Genomic DNA, 16,574 nt, shown 5'->3' with positions numbered 1-16,574 from the left:
TCTCTCTCTCTCTCTCTCTCTCTCTTGTCTCTCTGCAGATCGAAATAGGAAGAAGATAAGGCGAAAACAGAGAAAACAGAATTTGCAAGGAATGTAATATGGGAAATGTTGGGGATGAATTTCCTTTTTGTTATAGAATGCCCCTAAAATGCTGTAATTCGAAATTAATTGATACCACATACATATAAATCACACTTGTCAGTGTTCGGTTTAAGCAGTTTATTCAGTACTGGGAAAAAAAACACAATTTCAGTAAATTCATAAAACTTGGAAAGGGTGTTTAACTTTTGTTACATATAAAACATACTTGTCAGTATGTTTAAGTTTTAATTTGTTTTGTTGCAAATCATCATCATTAGCGCGCGCGTGTGTGTGCGTGGGTGGGTGTGCGTTTTTTTGCGTGCCTCAGAGACATCGTTGGACTGAAGATGTGATTCAATGAGTATGTATTGTTACTGTATCCTCCACAACCCCAAAAGGGGCAAATGGATTAAATATCTATGAATGTTTGAATCTTTGAATCTCTCCCCCCCCCCCCACCTCTCTCTCTCTCTCTCTCTCTCTGTGACCTGGCTCGCTCTCCCCCATTTCTCCCTCTCTCTCTCTGTCTCTCTGTGACCTGGCTCGCTCTCCCCCATTTCTCCCTCTCTCTCTCTGTCTCTCTGTGTCCTGGCTCGCTCTCCACTATTTCTCTCTCTCTCTCTCTCTCTCTCTGTCTATACCCCTCTCTCTCTATAAGTGTGTGTTACTGTATGTCTGTTTATCCCCATCCCATACCACACCTATCCATTTTATCTTTTACGCACACGGCGAGTGGAGGCTGAGGCAGACAGAGAGAGAGAGAGAGAGAGAGAGATGAAGAGAGAGAGAGGAGTGGCGGATTCAGATACGGATGATTTATTGATTATTGGGTCATTGCCTCTCATGAAGGGGCGCAAACACATGATGACGAGAGAGAGAGAGAGTGAGAGAGGGCAGGGGTGTGTGTGTGAGGGAGAGAGGGGGGGGGGGGGAAGTTAGATGTGTGTGTGTGAGAGAGAGAGAGAGAGAGAGAGGGGGGGTAGATGTGTGTGTGTGTGTGTGAGAGAGAGAGAGAGAGAGAGAGAGAGAGAGAGAGAGAGAGAGAGAGATTTTTTTTGGCTTCATGTTAACGACATCCAATTCAGAAATGATATTCACGCATGCTGTGCGTGTGTCGAGGTAATTGTAAAAACAGCAATGGTGGTGGCTCGGTAACTCGCAACACAGAAGACTACGGTGCTTCGGCTGTTGATTACTTCTGATACCACGTCTGTGGGTGAAAGTGGACTTCGTCTGTGGGCCTGTCTGTCTGTCTGCTCAGTCTGTGGGCCTGTCTGTCTGTTCTTTCCTTTGTCTATCTGTCTGTAGGCCTGTCTGTCTGTGGGCCTGTCTGTCTGTTCAGTCTGTGGGCCCGTCTGTTCAGTCTGTAGGCCCGTCTGTCTGTTCAGTCTGTGGGCCTGTCTGTCTGTTCAGTCTGTGGGCCTGTCTGTTCAGTCTGTGGGCCTGTCTGTTTGTTCAGTCTGTGGGCCTGTCTGTCTGTCTGTTCAGTCTGTGGGCCTGTCTGTCTGTCTGTTCAGTCTGTGGGCCTGTCTGTTCAGTCTGTGGGCCTGTCTGTTCAGTCTGTGGGCCTGTCTGTCTGTTCAGTCTGTGGGCCTGTCTGTCTGTTCAGTCTGTGGGCCTGTCTGTTCAGTCTGTGGGCCTGTCTGTTCAGTCTGTGGGCCTGTCTGTCTGTTCAGTCTGTGGGCCTGTCTGTCTGTTCAGTCTGTGGGCCTGTCTGTCTGTTCAGTCTGCAGGCCTGTCTGTTCAGTCTGTAGGCCTGTCTGTCTGTTCAGTCTGTGGGCCTGTCTGTTCAGTCTGTGGGCCTGTCTGTCTGTTCAGTCTGTGGGCCTGTCTGTTCAGTCTGTGGGCCTGTCTGTCTGTCCAGTGTGTGGACCTATCTGTCTGTTCAGTCTGTGGGTCTGTCTGTCCAGTCTATGGGCCTGTCTGTTTGTTCAGTCTGTGGGCCTGTCTGTCTGTTCAGTGTGTGGGCCTGTCTGTCTGTTCACCCTATGGGCCTGTCTGTTCAGTCTGTGGGCCTGTCTGTCTGTTCAGTGTGTGGGCCTGTCTGTCTGTTCAGTCTGTGGGCCTGTCTGTTCAGTCTGTGGGCCTGTCTGTTCAGTCTGTGGGCCTGTCTGTTCAGTGTGTGGGCCTGTCTGTTCAGTCTGTGGGCCTGTCTGTTCAGTCTGTGGGCCTGTCTGTCTGTTCAGTGTGTGGGCCTGTCTGTTCAGTCTGTGGGCCTGTCTGTTCAGTCTGTGGGCCTGTCTGTCAGTCTGTTCTCTCCTTTGTTTGTCTGTCTCTTTTTTTTTCTTTGGTCTCTCTCTCTTTTGTCTCTGCCTGTCTCTCTCTCTCTGTCTCTCTCTGCCTGTCTCTCTCTGTCTCTGTCTGTCTCTCTCTGTGTCTCTGTCGGTGTATTTCTGTCTTGTCTGTCTGTCTGTCTGTCTCTCTCTCTCTCTCTCTCCTTCTCCCTCTCTCAGACTTTCTTGCTTCCGCTCTTTCTCATGCTCTCTCTTTCCAACCCGTCTCTCTCTGTTCATGTCTGTCTCTTCTCCTTCTAACTCTTCTTTCTCTGTCTCTCTCTCTCTTCTCTCTACCTCTCCTCACCTTTCTCTCTCTCTCTTCTCTTTTTACTTCTCTCTCTCTCTCTCTTTCATTTATTTGCGTATAATTTTTATTTATCAATGTTTGTGTGTCTCTTTGAACAACGGCAGATGTGTAAGTCGGCCAAAGTGCTAATAATATCTTCACCGTTGGAAAATAAAGATTCATTCATTCATTCATTCATTCATTCATTCTCTCTCCACTCCTCTCTCTCTCTCTCTCTCTCTCTCTCTCTCTCTCTCTCTTTATCTATCTATAAGTCTATATTTCTCTCATTCTCCCTCCTTCTTTCCCCTTCTTTCCCCTTCTCTCTCAGTCTCCCTATCTATGCCTATTTACCTAAATATTTGTTATGCACTCTCTCTCTCTCTCTCTCTCTCTCTCTCATTCCCTCTCACTCCCTCCCTCTTTCTCAAGGGTAAGCATTGTATATTATTTTTCTTTAGGAGACACACACACACACACACACACACACACACACACACACACACACACACACACACACACACACACGTGTTACCTATATTTAAAGGCACGCATGCGTTTTCACATGTTTTTGCTTGAGTCGGTATATTATATCGGATTACATCAACGCCTTCCAACACTTTGCCTAATGATTCAATTTAAAGAAAAAGCACGATACGTGTGTAAGACGGCTTTATTTTTATGCGCACACAGACACTCACACACTCCTCTCTCTCTCTCTCTCTCTCTATCTATCTCTCTCACATACACTTACACTCACTCACACAAACACACACAAAAAAGAAGAAAAAAAGAAAAAGAAAAAAAGAAAGAAAGTGGCAGTTCTTTGCCAATCGCTATTTTGTTTGGTGGGTCACTTCCGATTGTTTCATCTGCTTCACTTTAAGACCATGCCACTCTTGCTCACACACTTTGTTGTTCCAGTGGAAAGCTCTCAAAAACCGCCATATAGTTAGGGTGTTGTTGTTGTTGTTTTTAACAACGTGGTTTCAGTTTCACTGGCATCCTGCCCCCACCACGTCCGCCACCCTCCCCCTCCACCCCCCTCCCCCTCCCCACCTCACCTCAAATGATTAGAAACTCGCTGACACTGGGAGTGAATTTGAAAACACAGTCTCAGTGCACATTATCAGTATCAGTAGCTCAAGGAGGCGTCACTGCGTTCGGTCAAATCCATATACGCTACACCACATCTGCCAAGCAAGATGCCTGACCAGCAGCGTAACCCAACGCGCTTAGTCAGGCCTTGAGGAAAAAAAAATCAATAAAAAATAAAATAAAAATAAAATAAAATAAAACAAAGTAAAAAAAAAAAAACAACAAAAAAAAAAACAAACAATAAAAAAACAACCCCAAAATAATAATAATAATGATAAAATAAATAAATAAATAAATACACATTTATGAATAAAGACATGTTTGGTTTTTTTGTTTGTTTTTTTGCTAAGCGCTCATATAAGCTATGCGTGTCACAATAGCAAGACCGTCCATATTAGTCTTTAGGTGTGCACATTCCGTTTTATATATGGTGTGGTGTGGTGTGGTGTGGGGTGTGTGTGTGCTTGTGCGTACGTACGTACTCGTGTGTGCATGCGTTTGTGTATATGAGTTCGTGTTTGCGAGGGGGATTGCGTATGCGTGTGTGTACACGAGTGTGTGTGCTTGTGGTTTCTGTGTGTGTGTGTGTGTGTGTTGTTGTTGTTGTATCAAATATTTAAGTACAGCCATGAAACTTGGTGCACTGACACATAGTGGGGCGCCCAACCGTGCGTGCGTGTGTATATATATAAGAGAGAGAGAGAGAGAGTGTGTGTGTGTGTGTGTGTCCCGGGGCTGCACCCAGTTCCCCCAGTCATTAACCAAACTGGACAGCTGCAAACATTGCCGATTCCTCACTTAATGACACGCTCCATAGACCTGGTCACCGAGAGGGAGACAGAGAGAGAGAGAGAGAGAGATGATTTGTTTTGTATTATTCACGTAAAACTGAGTGCGGCACTGACGCTTATCGGTATGCTTCACTTTAACCACATAATTATCACTCTTTCTCTCATACACTTCGTTCGAGTTCCAGTGGAAAGCTCTCCAAAACTGCCAAACCGCCATAATGTTGTTTTGTTGTTTGTTTGTATGTTTTTTTGTTTTGTTTTAAGACATTGTGGTTTTAGTTTCACTTCTCCTCCCACCCACCGTTAATCCCGCATCATCCCCCCCATGTGTGTCTGTTTGACAGGAATCTGAGGAGAAGGAGGAGGAGGAGGAGAACATGGCTCTGTGCATTCTGCTGCTGAAGCGGAGAGTTCACTACTTGCCCGTCATCACCTTCATCTTCATCATCGGCTCCTTCATCGCCTCGTCAGTTACTGGGTTTTAGTGTTGTTGGTTGTTGCGGTGGTGGTCGTCGTGCGTGCGTGCGTATGTTTGTGCGTTTATATCTTGTTTGTTTGTTTGTTTGTTTTCCCCATTGTCATGATGTAAGATGATTTACGTGGCCGGTAGTGGTGATCGTGAACGTCGAGAGGATGTGCATTTTGTTGTTGATGGGGGTTAAGAGACTGGTGTTGGTGTTGGTGTTGGTGTTGATGTTGGTGTTGGTGTTGATGTTGGCAAACACACACACACACACACACATGCGTGCGCGTGCGCATGCGCACATACACACACGCACATGCACATACTTGCGCGCACACTCAAACACACACAAACACACAGACACAAACTCTGTCTGTCTGTCTGTCTCTCTCTCTCAGACATACATGCGTACTCTCTCTCTCTCTCTCTATTATACGAATATACATGCACACACACTCTTGACTCTCACTACTTTCTCCACTCCTTTTCCCTCCCCCCTCTCTCTCTCTTTTTCTCTTTTTCTCTGACTCACTCTCTCTCTCTCACTCTCTCTCACACACACACACATGACGATGATGTTGATAACGATGCGGATGGTGAATATTAAGATGATGTGGATGGTTGTTTCAGATACTTCATAGCATTTGCGAACGAAAATGTGGACCCGATTCCTTACATCAGGTACAGTGATTGTGTTGTGTATATTGTGTTCTGTATATGTTGCATTTTAAGGGGGGACGGGGGGAGGGGGACGCGGGGGTGGGGGGGGGGGGGGGATCCGGTCGTTGAGTGATTGGAAACCCTGTGTGAGTGTGTATGTATGTATGTATGTATCTCCACCCCTCCTCCTCATCCTCTTCCCCCTCAATCCCCTTGCAACCCCCAAACCCCTTACCCATCAGAAAATTATCAATTCACCCCCCCCCCTACCCACCCCCCACCCCGAAACTTGCATATTACGGTTTATGTCACTTGATTATTCTGAAAAACGAAATCGTATTAAAAAAAATATAGCTGAATGAGTGATCTTTTTTCCCCTTAACTTAATTTTTTTTTTTTTTGTGTGTTATTGTTTTATGACGCTGTTGTGCATCTTTAGAACGTGAGTGATATGAACCAGAGTCGAATGAAATTTATCGTAATTTTATTTTTGCCTTTTTGCAGTTTGTGAGGAATGGTTACAGCAATAAGACTTTCTCTGAGTGTGTGCTTTGTAAGCGCACGCGTTGTGTGTGTGTGTGTGTGTGTGAGAGAGAGAGTGTGTGTGTGTGTGTGTGTGTGGGTGGGTGTGTATGTGTGTGTGCGCGCGCGCGCGTATGTGTGTGTATGTGTGTGTTGACGGCGGAGACAGCAGGAGATGAATAAATCATGCGCACGGTCTGAGTTTTAGACGTTATTTATTTACGGATTTTATTTATCTACTTTATTTGTTTATTTATTTATTTATTTTTTTTTTATTTCAGCCACACCGGTGCACAGTTGCCGGAGAGGTGCATCTTTTCCCAGCTCGTTAATATTGGAGCGTTTCTCTGTAAGTGGTTTGTGTGTGTTTGTTCATTGACTTATTCATTTACTTATTTATTTATTTGTTTATTCATTTATTCATATATATATTTATTTGTTTTTTATTTATTCATCTATTTATTCATGTATCAGTGTATTAATTAATGTATGTATTTTTGATTTGTCTGTTTTTGTTTGTTTTGTTTTGTCAGTTTTTGTCTGCCAGCGCATCCGTGTCTGGCTGGCTGGCTGTCTGTCTTTGTCTTCCACATCCACATCCACACACGCACACACACACACCCAGACCATCACCACCATCACACGATCCCCGACAAGCATCCACACTTAACAGCAGCACACACACACACACACACACACACACACACACACACACACACTTACATGCACGTAGAGAAGTAATAGCAATTTTTAGTCCTGTAGAAAACAGAGTATTGTGTTATCTCAATAACGTAAATTAATGAAGACAAATTTTACTTTACTGACTCAAACATACACACGCGCACACTGAGACACACAGACACACACACACACACACGCTCGCGCGCGCGTGCGCGCGCGCACACACACACACACACACACACAAGCATGCACGCACATACAAATACAGATGCAACCCTTTCCCTCGACCCCCTACACATTCAAAAAACAACTCTGTCTGTCTGTCTGTCTGTCTCTCTCTCTCTGTTTGTCTCTGTCTCTCCGTTTCTGTCTCTTTCTCTCTAATGCTCTCTGTGTACTGTGTATTGCACTCACACATCTCCCCCCTCCCCTCTCTCTCTATTTCTCTCTGTATTTCATTCACACCGCGCTCTCTCTCAAATATATATATATATGTCTCTCTCTCTGTGTATTTCACTCACACATCTCTCTGTCTCTCTCACACCTCTCTCTCCCCCTCCCTCTCTTTCCGTCCGTCTAGCTCTGTCTGTGTATTTCACTCACACGCATCACTTTCACATCTCTGACCCCATTTCTCTCTGTATTTCATTCACACCTCTCTCTCTCATCTCTCTCTCTCTGTCTGTCTCTCTCTCATCTCTCTCTCTCAGTCTCTCTCTCTGTCTGTCTGTCTGTCTCTGTATTTCACTCACACCTCTCTTTGTGTCTGTGTGTCTGTCTCTCTGTATTTCACTCACCTCTGTGTGTGTGTCTCTGTATTTCACTCACCGCTCTCTCTCTCTCTCTGTGTCTGTCTGTCTGTCCCTCTCTGTATTTCACTCACACCTCTCTCTCTCTCCCCCCCCCCTCTCTCTCCCTCCCTCTAGCTCTCTCTGTGTATTTCACTCACACACATCTCCCTCACATCTCTCCCCCCCCCTCTCTATTTCTCTGTAGTTCATTCACACCTCTCTCTCTCTCATCTCTCTTTCTCCCCCCCTCTCTCCCTCCCTCTAGCTCTCTCTGTGTATTTCACACACACACATCTCTCTCACATCTCCCCCCCTCTCTGTTTCTCTCTGTATTTCATTCACACCTCTCTCATCTCTCTCCCCCCCCTCCCTCCCTCTAGCTCTCTCTGTGTATTTCACTCACACATCTCTCCCCCCGTCTCTATTTCTCTCTGTATTTCATTCACACCTCTCTCTCTCTCATCTCTCCCCCCCTCTCTCTCCCTCCCTCTAGCTCTCTCTGTGTATTTCACTCACACATCTCTCTCTCTCTCTCTCTCTCTCTCTCTCTCTTCCTTTTCTTCGTTGCTCATTTTTCAAGGCCTTTTTTTTTTTATCTGCTAACGAGGGATGCATAAATAAAAAGGCGGGTTTTTTTTCTTTCTTTCTTTCTTTTTTTTTTTTCCTCTTCTCCCTCTTTCCCGAACAACAGGGAAGTTAACGGCCACTCTATGTGCCACAGTCATCACATTCCACACTGATCCATTTCCTGTTGACCCGAAGGAGGAAGCCTGTGAGTTTTCTCACCCGGATTCTGACCCCCCCCCCCCCCCACCCCACCCCCATACCCTCTCACATCCCCCCCACCCCCTACCCCCACCCTCCCGGGGAAAAAAAAAAGAAAACAAAGAAAAGAAATGTTTATCGAAGCCGCCATGGTCTTCAAGATTGGCCCCAGCTTCCTGTCCTGTTTAACTTCTTGTGGCTACAGGTGTTTTTATAAGATATATATATATATATATATTATATTTATTGATAGCACCTCCGCGTCCAAGAAAGTTATGACTGATATTTTTGCTGTGGTTTCGGTTTTTGTTGTGTGTCGCGTCAAGCAAAGTTACGACCCCCACGGCCCCCCCACCCCCACTCCCTGCAACACCCTTTCCTTCCTTCCGCACGCCCCCCCCCTCCCCGAACCCCGTCCCACTCTTCCCCTCCGAAGAAAACAAAAAGGCAAGGATACATTTCCATTTCGTGTTACGGACCAAGTACTAAATGGATTGGATTCTTGTGTGTTGATGTTGGAGGATTGGGGTTTTTTTTTGTTTTTTTTTTCGGATCAACTGATCAATTTCTTCTTCTTCTCCTCCTCTTCTCCTCCTCCTTCTTCTGCTGCTGCTACTGCTGTTCCTCCTCCTTCTTCATCTTGTTCTCCTCCTCCTCCTCCTTCTTCTTCTCCTCCTCCTCCTGCTTCTTCTTCTTCTCCTCCTCCTCCTGCTTCTTCTTCTTCTTCTTCTCCTCCTCCTCCTTCTTCTCCTCCTCCTGCTTCTTCTTCTTCTCCTCCTCCTCCTTCTCCTTCTCCTCCTCCTCCTCCTCCTCCTTCTTCTTCTCCTCCTCCTCCTTCTTCTCCTCCTCCTCCTCCTCCTCCTTCTCCTCTTCCTCCTCCTCCTTCTTCTCCTTCTTCTCCTCTTCCTCCTCCTTCTTCTTCTTCTCCTCTTCCTCCCTCCTTCTTCTGCTGCTACTGCTCCTCCTCTGCTCTCTCCCCCCCCCTTGTTGTTAGTAGCAGTAGAACGTAAGCAATTGTGGGGTCCTTTCTCCATTGGGAGACAAGGTAAAACAAAATATGACAATGGATTTCCACGGAACTTTACCAGTTTCTTGACATTCGCTGAAAACGTCCAGCTGTCTGTCTGTCTGTCTGTCAGTTTCCTCGTGTGTCTGTATGAATGTATGTACGTCACGTCTGTTGTGTTCGCAGGTTTGCATGCATGTTTGCGGGCACGCGTGTATGTGTTGATATGCGTATTGTTATGCACGCGTGGTTTAGTAGATCTGTATGTGTAAATAAGCGTATTGGTGTGCACGCGTGGTTTAGTAGATAGTTCTATATGTGTAAATAAGCGTATTGTTGTGCACGCGTGGTTTAGTAGATAGTTCTGTATGTGTAAATAAGCGTATTGTTATGCACGTATGGTTTAGTAGATAGTTCTGTATGTGTAAATAAGCGTATTGTTATGCACGTATGGTTTAGTAGATAGTTCTGTATGTGTAAATAAGCGTATTGTTATGCACGTGTGGTTTGGCAGATAGTTCTGTATGTGTAAATAAGCGTATTATAAAGTACCCCTGGTTTAGCAGATAGTTCTGTATGTATGAATAAGCGTATTATAATGCACGCGTGGTTCAGCAGATAGTTCTGTATGTATGAATAAGCGTATTATAATGCACGCGTGGTTGAGTAGATATGTATGTGGGTATATGTTTGCAAGGTAAGCTTATGACACTGGGTATGAACGATGTGTGTTTCATAGGATGCTCAGAGAGCGTGCCCCACTGATTTCGGAGCTGTATGAATAGGAAGCATGACAAAAATAATTATTGTGCATGGATACCATCTTTTCCCACACCTTCCGCACACTTTTTATTTTTCTTTTTTTTTTAATTAATTTTTTTTTTTTTTTTTGCGCGCGCGAGCAGGCACATCCAATTCACACGCACGCACGCACATGCACACACATTCACAGACACACACACAGACACACACACACACGGTCACGCACACACACTCACTCACTCAATCACTCACTCCACAGCCTTCCCACGAACCTGCACACACACATATACACACACGCACTGCGCGCACTCACTCACTCACACACACACACACACACACACACACACACACACACACACACACACACACACCACACAACAGGTGTGCAGGCGGCAGACCTCGGCTGTAGCAAATGTCACTTATTATCGACGGCAGGTATATAATGGACAGCGACAGACCCTAAACCGTGTGGTTGGCAACCGAGTGGGCAGGCAGGTAGGTCTATCTTGACAGGCAGGCAGGTAGGTAGGTCTATCTTGGCAGGTAGGTAGGTAGGTCTATCTTGAAGGAGGAGGGAGGAGGGGTTGGGGGGGGGGCAAGGAATGAGCCTCTGACATCGAAAGATATCGGGTCAGAACTAGAGAACGTCTGTTGCGGGGTATAACCACCGTGTTATATATGTTACAATATTATTATTGTCGCCTGTGACAGTTTGTGCTGGTTTTCACTGGTCACAGTTGTTCGGTCGTCGGCGACAAGATATGCCTGGATTGTCACATACACACACACGCGCGCGCGCGCGCACACACACACACACACACACACACGCATACGACAAAAATGTGTTAAATGCACCAGCGACTAATAACTGGTGCAACAGATGTGTGTGTGTGTTTGTGCTTGCGCGTGTATTTCGTGTGTGTGTGTGTGTGTGTGTGTGATAATGTAGTCTCCGTTGGACTGACGGATGAGTAGGCAGGCAGGCTTATCTGTCGGTGTGTCCTCATATGGGAGAAGAGGCCGATTCTGGATGCACAGCACTTCCCACAGGTGTTGCAAGGGAAAACGTCTCCAGAAGTTGAGCCCTGCTTCCTTCGCTCACGCTTCTCCTTAATGGCCAGCGTTCTCATGTTTTCAAACGTCTTTTTGCCACTAGAGCACAACATCCTCCAGCGAGAGCGGTCAAGGGCATCAGTTTCCCCAGGAAGCGATGTCTATGTCACAGGCTTTGGGGTTTGTCTTCAAGGTGTCTTTGAAGCGCTTGCAGGGTCTTCCAAGTTCGCGGTGGCCTTCCTTCAGCTGACCAGACGTGTGTAGGCACACGCTAACTAACTGTATACTGGCGAAAATATGTCCCTTGGGAACAAATTGTCGCCGGCGACAGTAATTGGCCGGCGACCGTATTTGCCGGCAGACAAGTTATGCAGCAACGAACGTGGGACTGCGAGTAAGTGCGTTTGACCTCTTCTGGGGATCCCCAGCGATGCCTATAAATAATACAGGAGACGTGATAACGAGACTTTTTTTTCCCTTTTTTTAATTTTTTATCCCACCTTTCTTTCTTTACTTCCTTTCTCCTTTGCTCCCTTCCTTCCTTTCATACTTTGCTGCTTTCATTTCTTTCTTTCATTCTTTCCTTCCTTCCTTTTTCCTCCTTTTCTTCCTTCCTTCCCTCTTTTCTTCCTTCTATTTTTTTCTTTTTTGCTTCCTTTTTTTTGTTTCCTTTCTTTCCTTCCTCCTTTCCTTTCTTGCTTCCTCTCGTGCTTTGATTTGATAGGTGTATGAGTACGTACGGTCTGGTTTTGTTGTGTGTGTGTGTGTGTGTCAGTGTGTTTGTGCGTGCGCGCGCGTGTGTGTGTTAGTGTGTATGCTAGTGTGTGTGCGTGCGTGTGTGTGTTAGTATGTGTGTGTGTGTGTGTGTGTGCCCTCGGTGGAGCGGAGAAGTGTGTGCGTGTGTCTGTCTGTGCGTTGATTCAGGGATTTGTCTGTGCACACAGCCAGGGTTTGTTTTGTGTGTTGTTTTGGAAGTTGAAGTTTTTTGTTCGTTTGTTTGTTTTTGCGTGCGCATTGGTGTGTGTTTGTGTGTGTGTGTGTTGTTTTTTTTTGTGCGTGCGCGCGCGCGTGTGTGTGTGTGTATGTGTGTGTGTGTTAGTGTGTATGCTTGTGTGTGTGCGTGCGTGTGCGTGCGTGTGTGTGTTAGTATGTGTGTGTGTGTTAGTGTGTGTGTGCCCTCGATGGAGCGGAGAAGTGTGTGCGTGTGTCTGTCTGTGCGTTGATTCAGGGATTTGTCTGTGCACACAGCCAGGGTTTGTTTTGTGTGTTGTTTTGGAAGTTGAAGTTTTTTGTTCGTTTGTTTGTTTTTGCGTGCGCATTGGTGTGGGTGTGTCTGGTGCGTGCGTGTGTGAGTGTGTGTGAAGTGAAAATTGTCTTCATTATGTAGAAATACACATTCGATACATATTTCTTTTCCCTTTGCACTTGCAGAGACTGAGAGGGAGAGAGAGAAATAGAGTACATGCATGTATGTGGTGTGTGTGTGTGTGTGTGTGTGTGTGTTCATGTATGTATAATGTGCGCACGCGCGCGTGCGTGTATCTGTGTGTGTTTTGAAAGTCGAATGGAAATTGACTTCATTACGTAGGAGTAAATCTGAGACAGCTATTTTTCTGCACTATCATGCCCTCGTAGAGACGGCGATAAATGTGCGTTTGTGTGTGTGTATTTATTGATGATGAGTGCGTTTCGTAGTGCACGCATGCTGTGTGGCGCCCGCGCGCGTATATATATGTGTGTGTGTGTGTGTATATATATATATATATATATATATATATATAGATTGTGTGTGTGTGTGCGGTGCGTTGGATGCACGAGAGGCATGTAAGTAAGTTGTCACTGTGCGATGTAACCAAAAAGTCCATTTTCTGTAAATAATCCCTCTCTGTCTCTCACTCCCACACACGCATAGACACACATGCCACACTTTTAAACACACACTCACATACACACACACACGAAAACAAAATGAAAATAAGAGAATAGTGGTCATCGCCCCCCCCCCCCCCCCTATAAAAAAAAAAAAAAAAAAAAAATCATCAGACAGACGAAGTCCAGTTTCTTCCTTCACAACTGTTTTCACTACTATATCTCTCTCTCTCCCTGTGTGTGTGTGTGTGTTTGTCTGTGCGTGTGTTCTTGTATGTATATATGCATGAATGTGTGTGTGTGTGCGCGCGTGCGTGTATGTATATGTTTGTATGTGTATGTTTGTGTGTGTGCATGCATGTATATGTTTGTGTGTGTGTGTGTGCATGCATGTATATGTTTGTGTGTGTGTTGTGTGTTGGTAATTCTTTATGTGTGTGTGTGTGTTTGCATGTTTGTGTGTGCGTGCGTGCGTACATATATGTATGTTTGCATGTATATAATTATGTATATGCTTGTGTGTGTGTGCGTGCGTGTATGTATATGTTTGTGTGTGTGTGCGTGTGTGTATCTGTGCATGTATGTGTGTGTGTGTGTGTATCTGTGCGTGTGTGTATTTACAGATATATATCTATAGATATAGATAGATATGCAAATATATATATATATATATATATATATATATGTCTCTCTTTGTGTGTGTGTGTGCACAGTGGGAGCCAACATGTACGTGCGGTTCCTGCAGCAGAAGGAACAGTTCAAGCGCAGTGCCAGACACGCCTGCGACCGGCGACTCTGCATCGCTGCCCTGGTGGTCGGCTGGTTGTCTGCCGCTGGACTCAGCATCTTAGCCAACTTCCAGGTAGGTGATGATGATGATGATGATGATAGCTATGAACTGAGAGGGTGATCAATACCAATTGAGTTCGTGGTGATGAGAAGACATTGATGATACCGATACCGATTGTGTTAGTGGGTGAATGGGATAACAACCACAGTACATACAGGATATATGTTTGGTTGTTTTTTTTCTTCTTCTTCTGATATATGATGTTATGACTCTTAGAGATACAGATTTGACGTGAATGATGGTGCATTTTTTAACCCTTTCAGGACTTTGAAGATGATAGCACGTGTAGCCTTCCTCGGTCTGGAAAATTGTAAGGTTGTTTTTTTTAATATATTTTTTTTATTTAGATTGTTTAATAAATGAAAGAATGATAGTTGATGTAAATCAAAACAAAAAAGATGAACACACACGTACACACACGCGCGCGCTCTTTCTCTCTCTCTCTCTCTCTCTCTCTCTCACACACACACACACACAACACTCGCACACGCACACACGCGCGCGCACACACACACACACACACACACACACACACACACACACACACACACACACACACACACACACACACACACACACAAATCTGACGGAACGTGATCTTGACTGGTGAGCAGTGACCCATCATTTTGGCCATGATCCAGTTTTTGATTCAGATCAGATCACATAGACAAGGGAAGGAGCTAATGCGTTTCTCATCTGCTGACATTCGTGAAAAGATGGAGAGAAAGAAAGAAAGAGAGAGAGAGAATGAATGAATGAATAATTTTTATTTTCTGAGGGTAATAGATTAAGCATACATGCTTTTTTTTTTCATCCAGCCCTCGAAAACAAATAAATAAACAACAGCAAGAAGAAAAAAGAGGGAAAAGCGAACAAGCAAGAGAAAAATCATTGAAATACGAGAAGAAGAAAAGGAGATAGTTACATAGCTAGATGGAAAGAGACAGACACAGATAGACAGACAAACATACAAATAGACAGGCAGGGAGAGCGACGAGAGAAAGAGAGAGGGGGGGGGGGGGGGGGGGCGGGATTGTTCCTATATTTGTTCATTTTACATATACGGTACATATACGCTTAAAAAAAAAAAAGAAAAAAAAAAGAATTATGTTGAAACTAATACAGAGAAGCACATTGAGAATAGGAAAACTTGGTATTTGACACAGGTTGAATCAGTACATGTCAGGAAAAAATGAGAGAGAGAGAGAGAGAGATTGTTTTACGACGTTACAGGAGTAAGCACAAAGTACTTGTTCACATCCGGCCTTCTGGGCAAGAATAATAATTAAGAGGAAAAAAAAAAGCGAGAGTCACTTCACAACACCAACGTCAGAGTTACATAAGCATGTGCAAACATAAACATAGAACTTATGTACAATACAATATCGCGATAGATGAATAACAACGAGAACAATAGGGTAGGGGCGTGGTGGAGAGCAGAAGAGAGAGAGAGAGAAGAGTGTGTGTGTGTGTGTGTGTGTGTGCTTGCTTGTGTGTGTGTGTGTGTGTGCGCGCGCGTGCGTGTGTGTATTTGCATGTTTATGTATGTGTGTGTGTGTTTGCATGTTTGTGTGTGTGTGAGTGTGCGCTTGTGCGTGTGTGTGTGTGTGCGTGCATGCGTGCGTGTGTGTGAAGAATGGAGGAGAGCCGGCGCATGTCATGGCCATGATAATAACAGTCGACCGGCTAGAGAGCTGGTTGGTGGTAGATGGATAGGTCAGGAAGAGAGAGAGAGAGAGAGAGAGAGAGAGAGAGAGAGAGAGAGCGCTACTGTTTTATCAGAATACCAACTGATACTCCCCACCAAGTCTGCGGCACTCGCCACTCGTCATGACCCGTTTATCTGATAACAGAAAGAAACCGTGGTTATTTATTGTAGGTAGAAGAGTTTGTTAGTTCTTCGCTGTGAAGCGTCAGATATTCTTACTAGTAGATTCCCTTCCTGTCATGGTCCTTCACGATGTAAACTCTTTCTTTGATCATCATAACCGTTCCCGAGCAATCCGGGGATCGTATTTCCAACACGTTGGGTTGAGGAAAGTGTTGTTTGTGATGTGTGTGTGTGTGTGTGTGTGTGTGTAGTAATCATAAGCTGGATATAGAAACAGGGAGACACAAAGGCATACCACGAGAGTTACGGCTTTGTAAGGTTTGTAACATGTCTGTGATTGGTGATGAGTTTCATTTTATAATGGAATGTCCCTATTATGATCAGTTACGAAATAGATCTGTTCCTAAAAAATATTTGTCTCCAAAATCGGTTTTTAATTTTTGTAATATGCTCAAAGGAGGCAAAAAAAGTCATTTTAGCTGATTAGATTTGCAAATGTTGCCTAGCTACACTTTTGGAGTTAAAAGACATTTGTGTTTTCTCAACTTTTATGTGACATTGTTGTGTATTTGGAAATATTTGTTCTGGGTATGAAAAGATTATTTCGCAGTAATCCTCCATACTCCAATAGGAGAGAAAGGATAATTAAAACTTGAAACTTGTGTGTAGTGTGTGTGTGGGGGGGTGTAGTGTAATGTGTGTGGGTGGAAGTGTTTAGTGTAATGTGTGATTGTAGTGTAATGTGGGTGTCTTGAGCATAATGTGGTTGGTGGGTGTGTTCATCAGTAG

The 16,574-nt window shown here is 44.8% G+C and overlaps 1 protein-coding gene across 3 annotated transcripts in view; it reads left to right on the top strand.

Moving 5' to 3' along the window:
- LOC143301264 (DNA damage-regulated autophagy modulator protein 2-like) overlaps nucleotides 1-16,574 on the top strand; it is a 161,045-nt gene that overhangs the window by 130,036 nt on the left and 14,435 nt on the right. For all 3 annotated transcript variants that reach the window (XM_076615416.1, XM_076615417.1, XM_076615418.1), the window contains 4 exons: nucleotides 4,877-4,998; nucleotides 5,626-5,676; nucleotides 6,459-6,526; nucleotides 13,818-13,966. In XM_076615416.1, the coding sequence (XP_076471531.1) occupies nucleotides 4,877-4,998; nucleotides 5,626-5,676; nucleotides 6,459-6,526; nucleotides 13,818-13,966 (390 nt within the window). The remainder of the gene's footprint in view (nucleotides 1-4,876; nucleotides 4,999-5,625; nucleotides 5,677-6,458; nucleotides 6,527-13,817; nucleotides 13,967-16,574) is intronic.

The sequence above is a fragment of the Babylonia areolata genome, chromosome 27, assembly GCF_041734735.1.
Source record: "Babylonia areolata isolate BAREFJ2019XMU chromosome 27, ASM4173473v1, whole genome shotgun sequence".
Lineage (NCBI taxonomy): Eukaryota > Metazoa > Mollusca > Gastropoda > Neogastropoda > Buccinidae > Babylonia > Babylonia areolata.
This window is presented reverse-complemented; position numbering and strand designations above follow the sequence as displayed.